We start from the raw sequence: 24,947 nt of genomic DNA on the forward strand, positions 1-24,947 counted from the left end.
ATTGTTATGGCAACACAAGCTAACTACAACATAGTATTACATCATTTTTTTTTTAATTGCTTAAATATTAGAAACCAGAATAAAATTAATTTCTAAAGTCAGATCAGCTCCCCAATTTTTTCTTCTATTTTCCATTTAACCCTAAATTGGTTTAGCATAGAGCATTTTGTTTTCTTTCTGAAGAAGTAGGAAAAAACCGCTAGATACTAGAATCTAGATGACTAGAGAGTCAGAGGATTGAGGAAAGTATCTCTGTTTTTAAAAAGTCATGGTAATGAAACATTCCTATGCTATTCTCTCCTGATCCAGATAGGAAAAATGTAAGACTATTAACATCTCTGTAATATATTTTTAAAAATTTTTGCCTAAGTCCTATGTGAGTGGTTTGTCTTGTACAAGATGATATCTGATCCCATCCTGCTATGTGAGCATAAACCCATGCCTCTGATTGTCTTTGTGCTTAGAGGAAGAGCACTCTTTTCATCTTAAGTGGATCCTGCAGCCCTTTTTATGTCTCTGGAGAGACAAATAAATTTATTTATTTTAAGTGTTTAACCTATTTTCTCTTGTGATAGAAATTTGTGCATGAACAATTATGCTGCTTCTTAGAGATGAATTACTGATAGTGCAAAGAAAAGGATTAAAAGGAGCCAGCAATATTGTTTTCAGACTGGTAGTTGTCCGATGTATAGCAACTTTAATTCCACCCTGAGTAAAGTTGAGCACCAGAGAAGAAGGGACTTTGAACACAGGACTCCTCTTCTTCTGTCACTGGTAGTGGCAGTTTTGGTCTTGAGCCATAGAGTGCCTCCTTAGCAGTTCATTCTTGTTTTGTCTTCCTTTTTGTTTCCAGTTTGGGGGCTTAAATGTCCACTTACTGTATGAGTGGAAGTCAGACCATATCAGAAAACTAGCATCCAAGCAGGGTAGCAGCTTGAATGAATAAATGAGACTTTTAAGGACATATATTTTACATTAATTTAAGTTTTTTTTTTTTTTTTTTTTTTTTTAAGGAAAGTGAAGATAGTACTTTATTACAAAGTAAGGCTCCTTGGGTAGGAAAAAAAATAGTTTATTTGGTAAATAAAGACAAAATACCTTTGTTGCAAAGAATACAAAAGTAAGTTAAAATAAAATTGCTATGAAGCATAGCAATAGATGGTTTGTGATGACAAACCACCTAGATGGATGGGGAAACACATAGGATATAATGCAATGCCACTGTTACTAAATTCAGAACTTTGACTTTAAGGAAACAAATGAATCATATTGGTCAAGTGTTTATAATGTGTCAGATGTTGAGAATTCAAGTGCAAAAACAAGGTAATCCTTACCCCAAGGAGCTGTCACTCAATAAATACAGATAGAGGAGTGTGATCTAGAAGAGTTAGGGTAAGTCTGGGGAGTCATAAAGAAATGACTCCTAGTGAACAGCAGGATTACCATCTAATACTTTTCCACCAGCTCCTTTCTCCTTCCCTAGTCTTGCCCATAATTTCATCAGCTCCTTTCACTTAATTTGGATGTGTCTTTGGGGCCAGCGGGTATTTTTATCTTCCAGCTGTGGAAGTGTTTGTTCACTGGGATCCACCAAGGCTCCGGGAGAAGTCCCACCCACTGTCCTGTTGCCTAGCACCGAACGGTTCTTGTTGTTGGGCATCTTGTTTATCCAGGCCTCCTAATTCCCCACAGGTGCGCAAGTACAAGAGCATGATCCTTGAAGACTTGGAATCGGCCTTAGCAGAACACGCCCCTGCGCCACAGGAGGTTAATTCGGAGCTGCCACCTCTCACCATCGATGGAATTCCTGTCTCTGTGGACAAGATGACCCAGGTAAGGGGTGGGACGGGGAGGAGGCGCAAAAAGAAGCTATGTAGGCTGTGCTCCTGGTGGCCCAGGTCTGGCTAGGCCTCTTTCCGCTCCTTCTTAAGTCCTTTGAGAAGAAAATTGGGTGGCTGCTGAGCCATCAGCAAATGCTCGGTTCTGGCTGAGAAAGAAAGGGGCAAAGAGCCCTTGGCCATAGGTGGATGAACCTGACCAAAGAGGAATGACTCATCTGGACTTCCTCTAGTCTTATCAGTGTTTTTGGTTGTTGGTGGGGTTTTTTTTTTTTGTTTGTTTGTTTTTGTTTTGTTTTGTTTTTTAACCAGAAACCAGAGATTTTTATTATAGGTCAGAGCTGAGTGTAGGGAATTGTTAGTGTGTGGGACTTGGAGTAAGTTTCCAGCTACAATCTTCCCCAAGAACACTGCATGGTTGCTAAGGAAAGCTCCTCTCTTCCTATGAGTAGGGAGTTGTTTGTCCTTCTCCAAGATGACCAGTGATATCAGGGAGAGTATGCTGGGACTTTCAAATGACTTGGAATATGAAAAAAGGCTGTACCAAGGGAGGGCAGCCTCACTGTTTCCTCTGGAGCTAGATGCTCCAAGGAAAAGTGCAGGTCAGGACCCCTGAAGATGGCCCTGGATATAGTGGGAGACCTTGGAAAGGTGCAGGTCAGGACCCCTGAAGATGGCTCTGAATGTAGTGAGAGACCTTGACCTTTGTAAGCTAGGATCATTCCCATCTCATGACCTTTCAGTGATTGAGGCAAAGAATGTCCTCTTTTACCTATTCAAAAAAAAAAAAAAAATCACTCTGGGAGGGAAGCACTCAGGGTTTCTGACCAAAACAGAAACAAGTGCTATTTAGGTTGACTCTGAGCAATCAGGACCCAAACAGTGACTCCCTGGGCGTGGGCTGGGATCTATTGTGGGCCAATCAGTGCAGTTTAAGATTGCAGCCCTTAAATCTCAAGTTATTTACTTAGGTGTCCAAGATCAACATTTACTTTCTTTTGGGCAGAGCACTTGGTAGTATATTCTGTGTGAACAGTAGAAGAGGAGAGTCTTCTTGAGCAGGGATGTCATATACATATATGGCTAACCCAGTTTAGTAAATCCACTGATATTTATATTTTCTTAAGTTTTTAAAACTCAAAGAGAGGAGATTGATTTAAAGCTAAAGTTGCTCTTTTACAACAAAATAACCTTATTCAGTTATTCCAGTGCTTGTCCCAAAATTCTTGCCTGAGGTTCAATGGAAATTCAAGGGGCCATACTGGGGCACTATTCTCGGTGGATGACATCTTCTCTTTGTACATCCTGGATCAAAGATTTGATCTGGCACATAAAGTTATTGGAAGTTGTATTAATTGTTGTTTATAAAAATCGTACAGATCTTTATGTGGACTCCTTACCAAAGGGGAAATGCTATTCAGTTGTCTTTTCTTTAACTCCTATTATCCAGTGACCTTGGCACTCAGGCTATAATAAAGACAGCTTAAGGAGAGATTTCTTATCAATGCTAAATAATGTCATGTTCTCTCTAGTTCTTAAATACCAGGAATATTGAATATTTATAGCCCAGGGCTTAACTCTTGGCTTATAGAGTAAATGTTACTTTAGTTTTAAATTTTAAAATTTGTCTTTATTCCAAATTTATATTATTTTTAAAGTGCTAGTTTTCATGATATTTCTATGTTTGATTTCTTCAAATGTGGCTTTCAGGAACAAATATATTTCTTTTTCTTTTAAAATGTATGTTTAGTTTTGGGATATTAAAGGGCTTTGTTCTAGCCCCAAGTTCTAGATTTCAGCAAATGTGGTGATTTTAAAGATCCTAGTTGAAGTAATAATACCCAGATTTGCCAAACCTAACTGTGATGAAAACATTTCATTTTTAGCCAAAAATTCCTATTAATCTGCTCCAGTTAGTGCACATGTATGGTGATGACCTAGAATCAATCCATCAACAAATATAATACTTGAACATTTATAAGTATTCCAAATTAATAAAAATTACTCAGTATCATTTTAGGGTTAAACACATATTCTTGTATTTTAATTTATTGAAATTGGTGATATACTGTGTATCTGAAAGAGGAAGTGATTATGAAATTTGAGATGAACAGGTTCTTTTACAGATGCTTTGATAAAGGAAGCCAAATAATATCAAATTACATAAATATTATCAATTTCTGAGATCAAGGGCACCAATAAAGGTTTTTTGTTTGTATTTTAATTTAAAAAATTAAGAAAGTGCATGGTATAGTAGAGCAAAAGGGTCGGCTTTGGAGTCAGAAAGAGCTGAATTCAAATTTTTCCTCTGATATTTACCAACTGGGACCATAGACCAGGAATCACAGTCTGTGACCAAATCACTTAAGTCTTTTATGACTCAAGCCACCCTAGAGTGATCTTATTAAGTCATAGCCACTATTTTCCCACTCCCCCCCCCCCCCCCCCAGTGAAACAAAACAAACAAAAGCAAGCATTTATTAAGTACTTACTATGTGTTACATCTCTTGTGCCCCAGGAGGCACAAATACTGACAGAGAGAACTTGCCCAGGGAAATTAAGTCTTCATAAGAAAACTAAAGAGTGGGAAGGATAGGGGGACAGGGGTTATGATTGAGAAGCCTATTGGCCTATAGCTTAGTGGAAATGAAGATATAATGATGGCTTTGGACTTTGTTCTTCAAAAGAGGTCCTGGAAGAAGCCATCCAATCAGAGACGAGCCCAGGCATGGAGGGTTACTACTGGGCTGTGAATTACAGACTTAGTGATCTACTCCAATATAGATGTTAGAAGGGCAGGATCTGAGCTGGCAGAAGGAGTTCCCACATGCTGATGAAATCTGAGATCCTTTTTGAATTCACTATAAAAATCCTATGTGGTCTTACAAAAAAAAAAGTCATGTGTAGTGATATTATAGAAAACAGTTTACTTATAAATAGGCCAAGCACCTTTCAGAATAAAGGATAAATAATTTGTTTCTTCTTCATTGAACTTTCAGGAGTTAAGATAATATTCTTGGTCATCTATTGAGGTGTCCTGCAACTCAGGAAAAGATTAGCAAAATAAGTTAGTAAATAAAATAATAAACATTTTAAAACTCAACGTCTTAAGAAAATTTTGAGGAATGAATAGAATCCATCTTTTTTTGAAATGACCCTTCTTTAATCCTATTCAAAGACCAGAAAATGGATTAAATGATCTCTTGGCAAGCCAGCAATGATTTTAATTATACGTGGAGGACTTTAATTTCTACTGAATGGATTCTTGGGAAACAATTTATTTTGTTGAAATGTGTTAGAGATCTTAGAAAGATTAAGATTATGTAAGAAACACTCATCTTGAGTATTGAGGTTGGCTGCAATTCACTCCTTTCTTTTTTCTTTCTTCACCTTTCTCCGCTTCCTTATACTTCCCTTATACTTGTTTTCTTTTTATTCTCATTGGAGTAACTTGGATTGCTTTGAATATTCCCTTTGAGTAATGATGCAACAGGCTGGTGATTTTTCATGGGATTTCAGGGAAATTTTCAGAAACACTATAGATTCAATGCTTGCCTCATTAAGAAGAAGTTGTTTGCAGAGGTTGACATGTTTTTGCTAAAATGATAATCATTTTTCAATTTAGGGCTTTTAAAAATTTAATAGAATATAAGCATTGTTGGTTCTACCCAAAGTGCAGCTAAGCACATCTGTCTGTCCTCTCTAACTTCATCCCTTCCTTTTTTTTTTCTGTTGCCAATTTTATAGTTTGTTTTATTCTGTAGAGTTTGACTATGTTCTGAGCCAGCAGTCTAAATAATTAAAATTGAGTTAAATTTAGGGGAATTTTTCAGCATTGCAACAAAGAACAAATTTTTTTTCCCTTGAAAGATTATTCAGAGTTTTGCTAATTCCCCAAATATTATAAGTGGATCTTTTGATCAATAAATACATTTAGAAGTCAAAGTGTAAAAGTACCATTAAGGGATATTTCATGAATTAGAAAACTAAATGAAAGCTCTTTTTATTAGGTGTTAGGAAGTCTGTTCATTTCAGCTCATGGTTTTCTTGCCATGGTTGAAAATAAATTTTTGTTCTGGAGAACCAGACATCTGAAGTTTACTTTTACTGATGTCTGGTCAAAATGTTAGACATTTTGCTCCTTATTGCAGAAAATTTAAATCTATAATTCAAGTCCTAAGAGATTGAAGTGATGATCTGCAAGTTATAGAGTTTTCAAGTCGGATGTGACAGAAGTGTTTGCCTTTTGTTTTTATGCATAGGAAAGCTGAAGCAATTGTTTCCATCTCTTTGGGAAGCATTTTTTCCAATATTGAAATCAGTTTTTTTCAAATACTGTATATTCTTCTCCATGGCAAAAAAACCAAAACAAAACCCCCAAACCACTCACCTATCTCTTTTCATCAGAATCTTTATTGCATTGAAAGAGTTTGAAGGGGATGTTTGGGGAGCAGGGAGGGTTGGTTGGCACTATACTTTCAGGAGAAGGAATGATGTGCTAAGAAAACAAGTTGATATCAGGAATTTATTTTTTGATAACAGCTTCTATGAGGTGTCCTTGTATTAGAAAATATGAAGACTAGGATAAAGTTCGTTTTTCCAACTCTGATCCTGTGAGTCTAATTATAACTACGAAGTATCAAGGCTGATTTTTAATAAAAACACATGAGTAATTATATATCAAGAGTGCTACATTAAAGGTGTAGTCTCCATGAGAGACAACTTATTTCAGCACTTTTGCTATTACTCAAAACATTTTTGGTGCTTCTTTTTTTGGAATTGCCATAAAAGCAGATTTTCAGGTTATGAAAAACTTTATAATGAGTGTAAGACCCCGATTGATGTTGCCCTTTTATCTAGGTCAAGTTTTTTATCATGCATATGATGCCAGATTCCATTTGTCTCTTTCCAAAGATTACATCTGTCCTCAGAAGTCAAATTTGTGCACATTTTTGAGGACATTCAAAAGAATGTAACACAAGCTCTGAAGGGATTTCCAAAAGGGGAATGCTGTACAATCAGTATATTAATCATAATTATGACCCCGAGGCATTGCAACATGCTGAGTCATCAGAGAATGATTCAATTATGCTAAGGAGATAATCCATGATCTCTGTCAAGGCAGAAGATAGTATATTATTATATAGTATTTTTTGTTTGGTTGTTTCTCAGTCATGTCTGACTCTTCATGAAAACTTTGGAGTTTTCCTGATAAAGGTACCAAAAGTGGTTTGCCATTTCTTTCTCTAGCTCACATATAGTATAATATTATTAAATTCTATCATTTTAAGTCAAAAAAGAGAACTCATTTTTTTTTTTTAAGTTTTATTGGTGCTTTTTGTTTTTAATATCAGTAACTTCTGTATCTTTTTCCCAGCATGTAAATTGAACCCTCCCTTGTAAAAAGAGCAAAAGAGTTAAGCAAAAATATTTAAGTTAGTGATTGACTCTAACAGTGTATGCTACATTCTATCTCTATCTCTTTATCAAAAGGAAAAGAGGTCTGTTTCATTCTTCTTGTCCAGGACCATTATTTGCATTTTAGTTAGAATTAAAAGCTTCGTTGTTTGAATGTTTTTTCATTCACGTGGACATAATCTTTGTGTATATTGCTCCTTTGTTCAGCCCATTTCACTCAACTTCAGTTTTGTGGACAACTTCCCATGTTTCTCTGAATTTAAATTAGTTGTTTCTTACTGCGCAATGATAGTCTGCTTTCTTTATACAGCATAGGTTGTTTAGCCATTGCCTGTCTGACAAGTAACTATTCTGTTTTCATTTCATTGCTGTCAGAAAAAAATGGTACTATGAATATCTTGATGCAGATTAGATCTTTATTTCTAGCTTTGTTGTCTTCAGAGTATATGTTTAATAATAAGATTGCTAAATTAAAGGATATAAACAGTTTAGTTGATTTGTTTTTCATAATTCCAAATTGATTTCCAAAATGGCTTTACCAATTTATGGGTAATACATTTTAGAAAGGTTTTTTAGCCAGAGTTGAATGAAATAGAAGGTTTTCTTCTGAGACCTCAATTGACCAGAAAATCCTATTAATAAGAGTGGCCTGTTTTCTGAGCTTTTAAGAATAGTGGCACAAACAGGAGGAAGAGGGAGGTTAAGATGAGATTTCTGGGATAGCTGTCCAGCTGAGCAAATTGGGGGAACAAAGTTAGTGTGTCTGAGAAATAGTGTTCTAAATCTTTAAAAGATTTTTACTTCTAGAGTTTTGCTTTTAGTAGGAAAATGTTTCCCTCCAAATATATGCTTTCTCCAGCATAAAATTTCAGGAATAATTCAGCATTTTTAGCATAAAAATAACTGCTTTAAATACTGTCTCTAGCCATGTTTTTTTTATTGCTTCTTTTATTTTTGCTGCTAGTTGATGAAACCATTTCATTGTTTCAGTAAGTGTGTGTGGGGGAAATAACACATTCCCAGAATTAATTTTTTCCATTTCTTAAATATGTAAAAACCCTATAAAGAGTTAATGGTACAAATTATACTGGACAATTAAAAGGCATTTCATTGGGAACATGAAATTAAGGCCCTGACTTTAAAAAGATACTTACCATAGTTGATGTTACTTGGATGTTAGGTGTGGATTTATTTAGTTTTTTAAACAGGAAACCGTGAAAATAATCATTTAATTGCTCTCCTTCTTTAGAGGTCTCTTAGGAACTAAAGTTTCAACAGCATAAGAAAATATATTTGCATAAATATGCAGGTAGAAGTGAAAAGGTGGGGATTATGACCTTACTGACTTGGATAGTCCCTCTAGGCCTTCATCTTCTGTGACGGGGTCATATTCTCTCAAAAATCCAGTTCCTGTCCAACTTCCTGGAGTTCTTGCCATATTATCTTCCCTAGAGGGACATTGGGCTGTCTGTTTTAACCCTCCATGAGCAACCCATTTTCTTTCTCAGGTGTGAATGGCATCATGAACAGAGAGTGCTAGACTTGGAGTTAGAATGACCCGGGCACTGAGGAGCTTCGTGATCCCAGCAAGTCTCTCTCTCTCTCAGCCTCAGTATCCTCATCTGTAAACTGGGATAATATCATCTATCCAAGAGGAGTATTGGGAATATAAAATGAGATAATATCTGTAAAGCACTTAGCAGACTTTAAATGGCTATATTAGCTGTCTGATGATAATCTGTATTTCCATCTTAGGCACTCCTTTGTTGGTAATATGTTGCAGCCTAATACATGCTCACAGATTACTTCTTCCTTGTCTTTTGATTAACTAGCAACTGTACTTTTGGAAAAACTAACATTTTGTGACTTGTAGCCATTCGTTGTCAATGGAAAGATATGGCAGCATTTTGAGTTAGCCAACCAAATGTTTTTTTCTTTTTTTCCTTTTCAAGTCATCAATCAACTTCCTTTTTTTGTTTTCCATTTTTCTTAAATTAATGAGTCTGTCTTCCTAGGCTCTCAGCAATCTAAGTTAGAAAAATAAAATAGATATCCCCCCCAAAAAATTTGTTCATTCTTCACCCTGTGTCCGTATCTTTGTCAGGAAGTCTGTAGCCTGTTGATTATCAATTCTCTGGAATTATCTTTGGACATTGCTTTGCAAATCATTTATTGAGCACATTTTATGTGCTGTGTAATATTAGGCACTGCAGGCACAAATACAGAAGTGAAATAGTACCTGCCTTCAGGGGCCTCAATGAAACAATAAATACAGTGAAATTTTGTGTTCTCTATAATTTTCATGGAATTTAGTCTAAATTGTATGACTGTAAAGATCAGGAATTTCATTTGTGAAAGCCTTTGTATTCCCTTCTTATACTGTCAGCAGTGATGCCCTTGATTTATGTGTAGATACTTCTTGTAAGGATTTCATCGAGATAGGAAAGAAGGCATATAAAACAATGTGGTATGAGAAAGAAGACATTTAGGTGGCGTAATTGTTAATGTATTGGACTTAGATTTGGGAAGACCTGGTTTTGAATTATACTTTTAACATTTAATGACTGTGTGACCATGGACAAGTCATTAGACCTTTTGAACCTCAGCTTCCTCATTTGTTAAAATTATGTTAGTACTATAGATTTTGTCATCCTCATTTGTAAAATGGGAATGACAATATCTATAGTACAAACAATATTAAGCTCATGTATTTATAGTGTTTTGCAAACTTTATATCACTATATAAATGCCAGGTTTTATTTTCTCAGTCATCTTCCTGTTGTTTAATAATAAGATTCAATATATTTCTTAAACATTTGTTATCTTCTTTTTCTTTTCAAGATATCTTCCAAATCAGTCTTTCAGAAAGGACTGATATGCACAAAAATATTTATAGTAGCTCTTTTTGTGATGGCAAAAAACTGGAAAGTAAGGAAGTACTCATGAAGTGGAGAATGACTATGAATATAATGAAATATATTTTACCATAAAAATACAAAAGAGCTGTTTCAGAGAAACCTGGGAAAACTTATATGAATCAATGTAAAGTAAAGTGAGTAGACTCAGTAGAACAATTTATTCAGTGACAACAACTTTGAAAGAATTTAAGAATTCTGATCAACTCAGTGATCAGTTGTGATTCCAGAGAACCAATAATGAAGAATGCTATATACTTCCTAACAGAAACCTAATGGACTTAAGATGCAGAATGGAGGACATATTTTTTGGTTGTGGCCAATATGGGAATTTGTTTTACTTTACCATGGATATTGGCTACAAAAGTAGTTTGTTGTTTTTTTGTTTTTTCCTTTCTTTCTCAGTGAGAGAAGGAAAGAATGTGGGAGGAACACAACAAATACTTCTTCACTGAAAAAAATGTAATAAAAAAAGAATTTCTCAAACTATTAAAATTATATCACTTCTAGGAAGAGGGCTTAGCAAATCAGACATATTATACTACAAAGTAGTAGTTGTCAAAATTAAATTTAGTACTAGTTACAAAACAGAAAAATTAGTGGAACAGATTAGCCACACAAAACCTAGAAAAAACTAAATATAATAACATAATATTCAATAAACCCAAGGACTCCAACTATTAGGATAAAGATTTACTGACAAAACTTCCAAAAACAGTCTGGCATAAATTAATTTGAGATAACATCTCAAACTTTACAATTACCTCCATTTGGATTCATGACCCAAATATATACACACACACACACACACATATATATATACTTAACACAAACAAATTATACTTCCATTGAGTGACTAATTCTGTTACCTGAAGACCATTCTAGTTAAATGTGGAAAAACCCATCTCTGCTAGTCACTGTGGAAACTTATATGATAATTTATCAAACTGAGGATTTTTTGTGTATTTTTCTTTGTTTCATGATGTCACATTGATATACTGTTCAACGTACTGGCCATGAACTTCTTCATACTTAACTAACCTGCACTTTTGAAGCCCTTGCTGTGCAATAGAGTCTGACAGTACATACTTTACTAACATAGCATGTAAAAATCTGTGAAACTGCAAACCTTAAAATGGCTAGTCAGAATAGGGCTTTTTGGAAAAATAAAAGTATAGATATATATACCTGTATATTTATGGAGATCATCTCTCTCCTTAGCAGTATCCATTGCATCTATCTAAAATTCTATTCATCTCCTTAAACTTATTGTTTATTTTATGGTTAGATTTATCTGAGTTTTAGAAGGGACAAATAGAGATCTGCCACTATTATAGTTTTGCTGTATTTTTCTTCTTGTGATTCATTTAACTATTCCTTTAAGAGTTTAAATGCTATGCCATTTGGTGCATGTACATTCAGCATTGATATTTATTCAATCTATAGTAACTACAGGAAATTATATTTTCTTTGTTTATTTCTTTTAATTAGGTCTAATTTTGCTTTTGTTTTGTCTGAGATCTTGATCACTACTCTTACCTTTTTTTACTTCAGCTATATGAATTCTGCTCTAGCCTTTCATTTTAAGTAATGAGTATCTTTTTGTTTCTTAGTCTGTTTCTAAGTTGATCATTTTTTCTATGAAATTTTTCACCTTTTCTCCTGTTTTAATTTTCCTTCAGTCTTGACTTTATTATTTTTAATTTCTTTCTTTCTTTTCTTTTTTCTTTTTTCTTTTTTTTTTTTTTCCCTGAGGCAATTGGGATTAAATAACTTGCCCAGGGTCACACAGCTAGGAAGTGTTAAGTGTCTGAGGTTATATTTGAACTCAGATCCTCCTGACTTCAGGGCTGGTGCTCTATCCACTGCGCCACCTAGCTATCCCTATTTTTAATTTTTTGATGTTTAGTTGAGTCATTAGCTTCTACTTGACAATTCCAATTTTCAGAATTATTTTCTTCTGTAAGATTTTGTACTTCTTTTAGCAAGTTGTTAATTCCCTTTTTATCTTTCTTCTATAGCTCTTTTTTTCCCTCTCTGCCTCAATTCTTAAAATATCAATATTTTTTCCTTTATTAAAAAAATTTACCACAAACAGCTCTGACTCTTCTAGGAATTCTAATTGAACTTGTGTCCAATTTTACATTTTTATTTGAGGCTTTGCTTGTAATATTTTCAAGTCATTGTCTTCTCTTTTTGTGTCTTGCATTTCCCTATCTCCGTGGTAACTTGCTCTTTGTGGTCAGATTCTTTTTTTGTTTATTCATTCTTCCCCTTACTTTTCAGATTTCATGGACTCTACTCCCTTCTGTGGGAAATGTCCAGCCCAAACTTTTGTCTTTTTATATTGTTCTGCTGCTTTTGTAGTTTAGTTTCTGACTGACCTACAAGTTTTCATATACTTCCATAGTGGGAAGATCCAGGAATAGATCTGTGTTCTTAGTCTCACCTCTGTTTTTCTGACTTTAGGTTTGGATATGTTGAGTTTCTACAGACTCATCTAGAGTCTGCTCTCACTTGCAGCTGCTTCTCTTGGCCCTGAATCTGTGACTCAGAACTGGGTAATGGCACATATTCTTGCACCCTGCTCTTGTGCTTTCTTCACTGGGACTCTTGTTTTATCCCACTTTCCATCCCCGGGTTCTAGAATGATTTTTACTGCAACCACCATGTGTCTGGGCACCTGACCCACCCTTTGTCTAGCATCTTCAGACTTCTCTTGTTTCTTTAAGCAGTCTTGTGTTTAAGGGAGGCTAGAAGAAAAAAACAAAGAAAGGAAGGAAGGAATACTCATTTGGACTTTTTCTTACCTTTCCCAATTAGAATTTGATATGATACATTTCCTAACTTGTAGAAAAGATGTGCTGAGAAAATAGGCAAAAACGCTTCCTCTCATTTCACTTTCTTGACTGCAATCCCATTTTATCTATCAGCGCTGGTATAGTGTGATTAAAACTGTCACATGCCCTTTATGTAGAGGAAAGTGAAATTTAGACCAAAGTTTGTTTAGTTTGAATATGTAATATACACTTAACACATTGAAAGGAACAAGTTAGTGGTGGTCAGCAACTCCAAATTTGGAATAAGCCACTGTGTCTATGGTGTGGTCTCAAATTGTACAGAAGATAGTTTCTTCAACTAAGCAAATTACCAGAGATAGTATTGGTTAAATACATGGAAAGGAGGGTGAGGGAGGCTTTGAGACAAACTTGTAACTCTACATTCCAAAGTTTTTGAGCTGAAATTAAATCTTACTTTGTACTAAATATAGGATAGGACCATGTCTTCACATTTGATATGCAAAACTTCATTGGAATGTATTATCATAAGTGAAAGAATCTCATGCTGTGACAGCTTTCAAACCTTTTTCTTTGTGGTAACTAAAAAGTCTTCAGAGGGACTGCCAAACATGGTTCCAATCATCCTATATAATCTTTTCAACCTCAAGCAATACTATACTTAATAATAATTAATTAGTAATAATAATACTTAGAATATCCTATACTTGTTTTTGCCAATGAAAGTCTTAAACTATTGAAACATATAAGGACGTTGTGATTTTTTAATGATATTCCATTCTTTAATAAAAAAAGTTATAACTAGTGAAGTATGACAAGTCAGTAACCATCTAGGCTATCTAAAATGAATTCAGCAAATAAATATTCATTCCTAATTCATACAGTGCTGATAGTTGAAAAGAAGTAGACAGAAGAATAAAAACATTATGTTTGCTTAAATAGAAATTGATAATATTTTAATTATATACATAACACTGGCAAGTGCATTTTAAGACAATAGATTATTAGATAAATAGCATATAGAGGGAAAAAAGGATGCATTTACATAAATAAGTACATCCAAAATAGATACAAGGTACAATTGGGAGCGCATTAGCAACTAGATCAGAAAAGGTCTCATGCAGAAAATAGTGCTTAAGTGGAATTTTGAGGGAAAAGAGATTTTCAGACACAAGTGAGATGGGACATCATTACACACATAGGGAGTAGTCATTGAAAAGGCGTGGAGTGTCACTTATAGGATAGCTAAAAGGCATGTTCAGCTGGGCCACAAAGACTGGGAGATGTGGATTATATAACAAGTTTGCAAAGGTAGCTTGGAGCATATTTTGAAGGACTTTAAAAGCTAAACTAAAGTGCTCATATTTGATCCAGGAGGCAATAGAAGACCCACTGGTTTTCTAAGCAGGGAAGTAATATGATCTTTAGAAAAAATCTCTCTTGCCAGCTGTGTGGAGGATGGATTGGGGGGAGAGGCAAAGACTTATGGTTGCGATACTAATTGGGAAACTCTTACAGTAGTCCAAAGAGAAGAGGATAAAAATCAAAATTGGAGTGGTAGCAATGAAAGTAGAGAAAAGGGGACAGATTTGAGATGTTGTAGAAGTAGAATTGATCTAATTGGAGTTAAGGAAAGTGAAGGTTCCCCTTGGTTGGCCCTGAAGTTGCAAACCTGGATGATTGAAAAGAGAAGAATGTGTGGGGGAGGGCGGTGGGAATGAGTTCAGTTTTAGACATGTTGAGTTTTAAGTATTTAATAGACAGACAGTTGTAGATGTCAGGAGAGACCCAAAGTTGGACATATACATTTGGAAATCACCTGAACAGATGAGATGATTAAACCTGTGGGAACTAATAAGGTACCTAGGAAGAGGTTATACAGAGAGAATAGAGAAAGGCCTAGTGCAGAGTTTCCAGCTACTGGAAGCATGATATGAGTAATGAGATAGCAAAGAAAACTAAGAGTGATCAGCATAATTATTAGTGGTAGTGATGTAATTATTAGGTCTGAGAGGGGCAGGAGACAAGGTCAGAATTGCATTGGTTGCCAAGAATTTCACAGATAGGATATAAGTTCAGTGATTCTTGAGAACACAAGATTTTTCTCTTTTTATCCTAGAAGTGGAGTGCCTGAGACATGGCAGACACTCAATAAATGTCACTTAGGTTTAAATGAATTTAACTTGGCTGTGAAAGAAAGGAGAAATATGGAATAGTAGCTCAAGAGTGTAAAAGAATATCTTGAGAATTAGTATGAACTAGGTATGTCTTTATCCTAAAAGGAAGAAACTAGTGAAAATTAAGTTGATGTATAGTACCCCACTCTTTTCCCTTTAAAAAAAAAAAAAGTGACTATATATTGTAGGTTAGAAGGACTGACCTTATTGAGATGATTTTCCTTTAGATAAAAGAGAAGAAAATGGGGGCAGAGATTAAGTGAGAGGGTATAGAAACATTTTTCTCACTCCCAAGGTTTTAAGATAGTCATCTATCTATGTAAGTTGAGGAAAATAGTACCATAGAAAATGTGGGATAGAGTATAATAAAAATGTGACACACACACACAAACCATCATCTGAATTCTATTTGCTATTTCATTCTTCCCCCTTTGTTCAACTTACTCCTTCTTCCTTCCATACTTGGGAGAGGCAGCCAACTTCATTTTAGCCCTGGGCAGAGTTCATTTGCTCTCTGAATGATTCATACCTTTAGTAGAAGCTATGAAGGTAAATGGTTTCCTTTGAAAGACCTTTTCTTGCCACTTGAGAATAGATGAGGACCCTTAAGCCTCCTGAGCCTATGTGCTGCTTGCAGAGTTGATATAAAGAGGCAGAAATAAAAACTCAAGGGATAAAATAATTTCCTCCTATTATGTTTTGAGTTGTCACTTAACCTTGAACGTAACTAAAGCTTTAAGAAATCTTTCTCTTAAAATCTTTTACATCTTCATTATCTTGACTTTTAATACTCTGATCTCTCCAACACAAATGCATCTGATGTTTTGTTCTCTGCCCAATCTGCATTAAGTGGAACATTTTTTAGAAATCTGCTATCTAATAATTTGGGATGGGATTATCAAGGCTAAATTTCTGCGGCTCCTGTCTCATCTATCCCTTATGCTGGTTTGCCTAAGGCAAACCTATAGGCCCTATAAACCTGCTCTAGACCCTTAAAATGCCAATTAAAGAAAGTTTTTGTGCTTAAGCTTTAACTTTGCTGTTGCTGTTGATTGTCTCCCCAGTGGATTAAATACAAACCCATCTTAACAAGTTCTTTGAGTAGCCTGTGCCTTTGAAACTCTCTAGGACCAGTAATTAATCAATCTGGTAATGAGAAGTACAATATAGAATCCAGGGAAAGAGCCATTTAACTCTTTCACTCCTTGGCAGTCAGTTTTTCTTTACTTTCATTATTTATTAAGGGAGTATAGTGCTTTTGATTTGTGCCCTGTGTAAAAATGGGTAAAATCCAATGAATTTATAGGAATAGTGTGATGTAAGTATGCCCTTATGAATGTAAATATTACTTTTATATCTTTATAAACTTTGTTCTAAAAAGAGTTCTTGTCCTTGTCCTTGTCCTTGATACTGTCAAATGGTTCAGCATCAGAAATTAATAGGATTTTATCCCTGGAAATAACATTAGAAAAGCTTTGTTACTCTCTGCTTTGCTGCTGTTGGTTGGTTGTTGTCCTTCCTTATCCAAAAAACCAAAATGACATCACTGTGTTAGAATGGAATCACAGAGGGTCGGAGGGTGACTGATCAGAGCGAGATGAGTGGGAAGTGCTCTGCCAGGCTGCATGCAACTAGTCCCTACCGGCCATGCACTGGTACACTGTCTTGGCAGAAGGGCTTCACCAAGGTGTGGGTAACCAAGGGGACTCAAACCCTATAGTAAGGCAGGAGGATATATATATATATATATAGACTTTCCTTGGTGGAATGAGCAGATAAGAACAATTTGCTGCTGTGCCTTAAGTGTCATGGGACCTTTCTATCTGACCTAGAACTGAAAACTTCCATATGCTCTATCTTCCCTCTTAGAATATGAGCTCCTGAGACCAGGAGCTGTTTGTGTTGTCAAAATTTGGTACATGGCGCTTAATATGTAATAAGCACTTAATCAGTGATTGCTTTTTCCATCTTTTCAGTCAGAAAGTAAACATTTATTAAGAGCCCACTACGTACCAGGCATGTGCTAAGCACTTTGATTCTCATAAGAGCTCTCTTATATGTGAGTGCCTTTAGTATTTCCATTTTATAGTTGAGGAAACGGGGACATCACAAACATTTTGCACATGTGGGTCCCTTTTCCTCCTTTAAGATCTCTTTATGGGATACAAGCCCAGTAGAAACACTGCTGTATCAGAGGGTATGCACAGTTTGATAATATTTTGAGCATCGTTCCAGATTGCTCTCCAGAATGGCTGGATTCGTTCACAACTGGGTGGGTGATTTTTGAAGGGAATATAGAGGACTCAGTATTTGATACTGTAGGCAATAGAGAGCTATTGAAGTTTGAATAGGAGGTGACATGGTTGGACCATTCATTCCTTCATTCCTGATACCCTTATCAAATGAAGCTTTGCAACAGAAAAAACTTTTAAGTTCTTTTAGTAAGCAGGACAGTTTTCTGCAATTTGTTGTTGGCTTGCAGAAAAATTTTAGGGTCCCTTTGGTTATTATAAATTTGAGCTTACATATTGTTCTTTTCCTAATTTGTTGTGGGACTTCATTTAAGTAGTTTTATTAGCCTTTCTGGTTTTTTTTTTTTTTATGCATTTTAACTGATGTTAATCTAGTATTTCTGGCCCCCTCCTCTTCTCACTCCCCACCCAAGCATTTAATACATGGATTTTTAGAGCTAGAAAGAACTTTGAGAGACCTAATTCATCCCCTTTCAGTTTTACCATCTGTAAATCATGACCCAAACTTTGTTAGTTATTAACAAGCTTTTGAACTACCTAGGTTATACAGCTAGGAGAGTGGTCTCCCTCAGATGTCTTGGGGATTTAGTCACTTTATCTTTAAAATACGGAAATTAAATCTTGTTTGCCTGAATGTAGGGTCATCTCAGAAGTTCCTTTCCATCTATTAACTCTAGGGCAGAAGACCATTTGTAGAAGGGATTTATTGTTTATAAATTACTCTAGATTATCTCTAAAGTCTTTCCATCTCTAAAATCTTAATATCCTTTATTTTTAATTCTCTTGTTTCTAATAAAATGTTATACTTCTCTCATTTCTGAAAATGTTCAAGCACGTTTACATATGAATATTTACATAGCATCAACTATTTGCACCAATCGTTACTAGGAAAGTAAGATTGCAGCCTCCGTCACACCAGTATCCCCTTCAATTTTCAACTTATTTTTGTTTGTTGGCTCCTTTCCTTTTGTCTTCAAACATGCCTAAGTCTCCCCATTCCCCTCCTTTAAAAGATCTTCACTAGATCCTACCATCCCCTCAAGCAGTCATTCTATGCCTTTCCTCCTTTTTTCAGCCAAACTTCTTTAAAAACAACTTGTCAATATTTGCTCCTTCTTTTCAGCCTCCTCACTATGTTTCATTGTGGCTCCCAATCTCATCATGCAAATGAAACTATTCTTTCCAAAGTTACCAATGATCTAATTCCAAACCTTAGAGTCTTTTCTCAGTCTTCATCCTTCTCAACATGTTGACTGTATTTGACACTGTTAGCCACTTTTTCCTGTTGGATGCTGTCTCCTTCCTGGATTAGGAACACTATTCTCTCCTGATGTGTCTTTTTTCTCTAATCTTTTTCCCTCTATCTCCTTTGGCAGGTCAATATCCATATCATGTCCCCTAACTGTGGGTATTCCCCAGCAGTCTGTCTTGGGCTCCCTTTCTTGATACTCTTTAACAGCTCCTATGGGGTTAAATATCATTTCTATATAAATAATTCCTAGATCTAAATATCTATCCTATTCTCTCCCTGAGCATTAGTCTCCTGTCACCTAATCACCTCTTAGCTGTATTTTTGCAATCTCCTGATTGAGTCCCCTGCCTCAAGTTTCTCATTCCATCCCTAAATATCGTGGCCAAAACATTTTTTCCAAAAACCATGTTACTCCCCTGCTCCTATCAATTCAGTTGGCAATTCCTGTTTTGCAGATGTATCCCCATCTCTCTTGACGTTGCCCACACCCTAGAGCATGTTCTCATCTCCTCATACCTGGATTATTGGTTTACCTGCCACAAATCTTTTCCTATTACAGCATATTCTCCTTTTAGCTGCCAAAGTGATTTTTCTAAGGAATGAGTCCAACTATGATTCTCTCTTGTCTGTCTCTTACTCTATGTCTCTCTCCTTTTCTCTTTCTCTCTCAGTAAAATCCAGGGGTGCTCCATTGCTATCTGGAATGCACTCCATCTCACAGAGTTCTTTTTTCCTTTTAAGATCAAGCTCAAATGTCTCCACTGGGTTTGTGTCCCAAAGAGATCATAAAAGAGGGAAAGAGACCTCCATGTGCAAAAATATTTATGGTAAGAAACGGGAAACTGAGTGGATGCCCATGATTTCAGAAAGGTCTGGAGAGACTTAATTAAATTGATGCTAAGTGAAGTAAGTAGAACTGGATCGCTGCAACAGCAAGATTATGTGATTATCAGTTGTGATGGACGTGGCTCTTTTCAATAGCAAGGTGATTTAGGCCAGTTTCAATGGTCTTGTGATGGAAAGAGCTATTTGCACTGAGAGAGAAGATTGTGGGACTGATTGTGATCACAACATAGTTTTTTTTTTTTTTTTTTTACCTTTTTTATTGTTTGATTACTTTTTTTTTCTTTCTCATTTTTTCCCTTTTTGATCTGATTTTTCTTGTGCAGCATGATAAATGTGGAAATATGTATAGAAGAACTGTACATGTTTAACATATATTGGATTACTTGCTGTCTAGGGGAGGGGAAAGGATAAAGGGAGGGAGAAAATTTTGGAACACAAGGTTTTTCAAGGGTGAATATTGAAAACCTTTTGCATGTATTTTGGTACTAAAAAGCTATTATTTAAAAAAAAAAAAAAAAGATCAAGCTCATACTTCATCTACATGAAACCTTTCCTTATTCCCCAAATGCCAGCTCTCTTCCTCTCAAAGTACTTTGTATTTAATAATGTTGAATATATCTGTATTTTATTCTGTCAGTATTTCTATATGGGCTTCTTGTCTTCCCCATTAGAATGTAAGCTTCTTGGGAGTGTGGGTCATTTGATTCTTTGTTCTTGTCTTCCCATTGTCCTTCTCTTTCTAGATGCTCACAAACATATGTGCAATAATCTGTACTAAAGTTTTCCTAAGAATTGAAACTATAATCTGTAATAAATAGTCCAATGAATCTACCCTACCTTTTTTCATTTTTAGAAATCTTCTCTAGTCTTATGATACTTATTTTCTCCACAATTATTCAAATATCATGGAGGAGAAACTCTTTTGGATAGATTTCTGACTGACTGGTTCTTTACATTTTTCTCTCTATACATGACTTTTTTTTTCCTATAGGAAAAATTACATTGTTTATTCATCGCCTCTCTCTTCAATGAGATGAGGGGCTCTCACTCCATTTGGGAAAGTAGGAGTACTATGTTTAAACTTGTTAAAGAAGAGTACACAATAGTCTGTGATTAAATGTTCCATTGTGTGGTCACAGACTGGATGCTCTAAGAGATTAGACATGAGGTTCATTAGTAAGGACTAGGATAGTCAAGAAAGATTCTGTGAACTTCAATTGAGTCTTTTTTTTTTTTTTTTTTTTTTAATTTAATAGCCTTTTATTTACAGGATATATACATGGGTAACTTTACAGCATTAACAATTGCCAAACCTCTTGTTCCAATTTTTCACCTCTTACCCCCCTACCCCCTCCCCTAGATGGCAGGATGTAGATGTTAAATATATTAAAATATAACTTAGATACACAATAAGTATACATGACCAAAACGTTATTTTGCTGTACAAAAAGAATCAGACTCTGAAATATTGTACAATTAGCTTGTGAAGGAAATAAAAAATGCAGGTGTGCATAAATATAGGGATTGGGAATTCAATGTAATGGTTTTTAGTCATCTCCCAGAGTTCTTTTTCTGGGCATAGCTAGTTCAGTTCATTACTGCTCCATTAGAAATGATTTGGTTGATCTCGTTGCTGAGGATGGCCTGGTCCATCAGAACTGGTCATCATATAGTATTGTTGTTGAAGTATATAATGATCTCCTGGTCCTGCTCATTTCACTCAGCATCAGTTCGTGTAAGTCTCTCCAGGCCTTTCTGAAATCATCCTGTTGGTCATTTCTTACAGAACAGTAATATTCCATAATTTTTCATATACCACAATTTATTCAGCCATTCTCCAACTGATGGACATCCATTCAGTTTCCAGTTTTTAGCCACTACAAAAAGGGCTGCCACAAACATTCGTGCACATACCGGTCCCTTTCCCTTCTTTATAATCTCTTTGGGATATAATCCCAGTAGTAACACTGCTGGATCAAAGGGTATTATGCACAGTTTGATAACTTTTTGAGCATAGTTCCAAACTACTCTCCAAAATGGTTGGATTCGTTCACAACTCCACCAACAATGCATCAATGTCCCAGTTTTCCCACATCCCCTCCAACAATCATCATTATTTTTTCCTGTCATCTTAGCCAATCTGACAGGTGTGTAGTGGTATCTTAGAGTTGTCTTAATTTGCATTTCTCTGATTAATAATGACTTGGAGCATCTTTTCATATGACTAGAAATAGTTTCAATTTCTTCATCTGAGAATTGTCTGTTCATATCCTTTGACCATTTTTCAATTGGAGAATGGCTACTTCAATTGAGTCTTAAAGAATTGTTTGGATGTGAAGAGGGAAGGACATCCCAAGTGAGTGGCCTAACATTATAAAAGGCATGAGGAGGGCACCTTCATGTGACTGTGAGGTGACCACACTGACCCCAGCAGAGCTTGTGTAACGGGAAATATTGGAGACAAGTGTATAATTAAATCCAGGACAGGTGAAGATGATGAAAATGTTTAGACTGAGGTGACCCATAAGTTCATCAGCATAGACCAGCCACATAGAAACTCTGGCAGGCCCCATCAAACTGAAAATGCTTCAGATTCAAGCCCTGCACTAGACTGAAAAGGCCTGACTCTACTCACAATCCCTGCGAGTGCCCACATGAAAGTTTACTTCCCTGGCTTCCATCCTGCAGTGTGTTGTATACCCTATTAGTAAGTAGATTTCTTGAGGCACTTTTTTATTTGTCTCTTCAGTATCTTCATATATTGAATCGAATAATTGTCTGATAAGTGCCTGTTGCCTGATTTGACTGGTATGCCTATTATCCAAGAACCATCCTAGCTAAATTGAAAGAGGTTCATCACAGAAGGTGAAGTTGAAAAGATCCCTTCTTAGATACTTAATAGTCATGTAGACAAGTCATTTAACCTGAGTTTCTTTTTCTGTAAGGCAGGTGTAACAATAACATCTACCTCGCAGGGTTGTTGTAAGTATCAAAAGAAATAATATATTTAAAGCACTTTGTAAACTTTAAAGTGATACATAAAATGTATTTTTTATTATTACCATCTCTAGAATAGGAGTTGCTTATCTGTGATATAAAAACCATGTCAGCAGGAATGTTTGATTAAAAAAAACAGTGTCATCATATTAAAGTTAATCCCTTTTATTTTCTTATGTGCCATATCCATAGTAAACATCTTTCATATTAAGTAGGGATTATAAGAAGATTTAGTGAAAGCCAAGAGATAGAAGGGCCCTAGAAGTATATAAGTACTAAATTTCTAATCTTAGTAAATATAACTTGAATATACTGTTATTGCTGTTGTTCAGTCATTTAGTCATGTCCTGCTTTTCATGAGTAGGTGGACCATAGAATGCTGATACTATTCATGGAGTTTTCTTGGCAAAGATACTGCAGTGGTTTGCCATGTCCTTTTTTGCTGCATTAACACAGGTTAAGTGAACCATCCAGGATCGCACAGCTTTTAAGTTTCTGAGGCTAGATTTGAATTCACATCTTCCTGACTCCAGGTTCCAGTATTCATTCACTGAGCCATCTAAATGCCCCTGAATGTGTACTGTACCAAATCATTATGCTTCAAAGTAAGTTTTCATTGAGACTATCATCTTCAGTTGAGTTTATTGGAGATATTTAGCTCCTTTAGTGTTCTTAAGTAGGTTCTTAAATACAGAAATAAAAGAGCTTTACTTTAGGGACTTAAAAGAGAATAATGTTCTCTAGTTTTACATCTGTCAAAAAACATCTCTCTCTCTCTCTTTTTTTTTTTTCTGAAAGACTTGAACCTAACCCATTTTATACAGGCAGAGTTAAGCTTTTGTTTCTCTCTGAATTTGAACTAAGAAAGGCCATTCTCCAAAGAGTCCAGGGTGAAAGAAAGGCATGACTTTGAGATGTTCTTTCTTAAAATAACCAGAGAAGTGACCTCATAAGCCAGTTGATAGCCTGGATTAGCAAATGGATATAGTCTTGTTAGCCTGCTGCTTGACGCCACAGAGCCAAATATATACAAAAGTGTGTTATGTCATATCCTGTAGGCAGGATATGTCTTGTAGAGGTGGGGGCTTATTGATAGAGGTGAAGAAGCAATGCTCGGCACAGAAACTAGGAAGAAAAGAGAGGTCTCCACTGCCAATTGGAGCTGCTGTTATGGCTATGATCAGTGTTGGTTTATTTCTTTTTTTAGAGGAATTCTCTACTACTAGAATAGGTAGGAATGCATCCTGTCTGGTCCTAGAACCTGAATATTTCCATTTCCACTTTACAGATGAATCTTTATCCTTAGGCCTGACACTATAAAATGTTTCCTTTGTTTCATTGCTTCTGTTGGCTTTGAATTCCAAGGGTATATCCTTTGGCCTCCCTCAGTGTGTGTCCTGCTTGTCTTTGGAAACCTCTATATAAACATCCAGCTAAGGAAGAAGGCTAATTTTTGGTGAATGCTTTACAAAGTAATCACACTTTTTAACTTTGATTCCTTGGAGAGCAAAGGATTGAGGTAGAGAAACAGATTGTAGATTCTTTGAGTTTTGTAATCTTTTGATCCAGTTCCCATTCATGAAATAAATCTGAATGGAGTCCATGCTGTAATAACATGCCATTTTCATTTATGTTGAGTATGAGACTCCTTCTAATGGCTTACAGGAACTCAGAAAAATGTGTTTGTTTGTTTTTTTAAGACTTTTTTTTTTTTTTAGACATTTCTGCTTCTAGTTTGTTTTTTCTAACTTTCTGCCTGTTACTTTCTGAAACCAAAATTGTTCTTTGAAAGCTAGTTATTGTTTCTGGAAAATGGTCCTCCTCCTTTGACTTTGTTTTGCCCCTCTTCTGCCCTTTTTCTCATGAGTTGTTTGATCAGCTGGTAACATTAGGAGTAAAATAAGTCATAGTATCAGGAGTACCTTGAGAGAGAAATCCTTCCAGGCAGATGCTCTTATTATAGAGAAAGAATATCAGGAAATATTCCCTAGAACATGGTTTCAGCATTAACATTTTCTAGATAGTCTCTTGTTAGATGCCCATTAGTCCTGTTCAGGATCTTGCAGGGTCTTCTAAATTGCTCTCTGATTCAATGGTTTATAAGTACAAAGGTGGAGGGATTTAGTCTGGTATAAAGCAGCTTCATGCCTACTAATTGGGGTCTCTTTTCTAGGCTCAGCTTCGGGCATTCATCCCAGAAATGCTCAAGTACTCCACAGGCCGTGGGAAGCCAGGATGGGGGAAGGAGAGCTGTAAACCAATATGGTGGCCAGAGGACATCCCATGGGCAAATGTCCGCAGTGATGTCCGAACAGAAGAACAGAAGCAAAGGGTGAGTATCCCCTAAGCCATGTCAGGAAGGTAGCGTTTGTAGAGATGGACATTGCCTCTTGTTTCTCCCAACTCCTTTCTTTAGTGGAGCAGCATAAAATTCAAATAAAATACAAAATGACC

General features: G+C 35.8%; 1 protein-coding gene across 1 annotated transcript in view; it reads left to right on the forward strand.

Moving 5' to 3' along the window:
• NRF1 (nuclear respiratory factor 1) overlaps positions 1-24,947 on the forward strand; it is a 124,446-nt gene that overhangs the window by 49,220 nt on the left and 50,279 nt on the right. The window contains exons 5-6 of the mRNA XM_031939047.1: positions 1,693-1,833; positions 24,667-24,825. Coding sequence (XP_031794907.1) covers positions 1,693-1,833; positions 24,667-24,825 — 300 coding nt within the window. The remainder of the gene's footprint in view (positions 1-1,692; positions 1,834-24,666; positions 24,826-24,947) is intronic.

Source organism: Sarcophilus harrisii, chromosome 5 (assembly GCF_902635505.1).
Source record: "Sarcophilus harrisii chromosome 5, mSarHar1.11, whole genome shotgun sequence".
Lineage (NCBI taxonomy): Eukaryota > Metazoa > Chordata > Mammalia > Dasyuromorphia > Dasyuridae > Sarcophilus > Sarcophilus harrisii.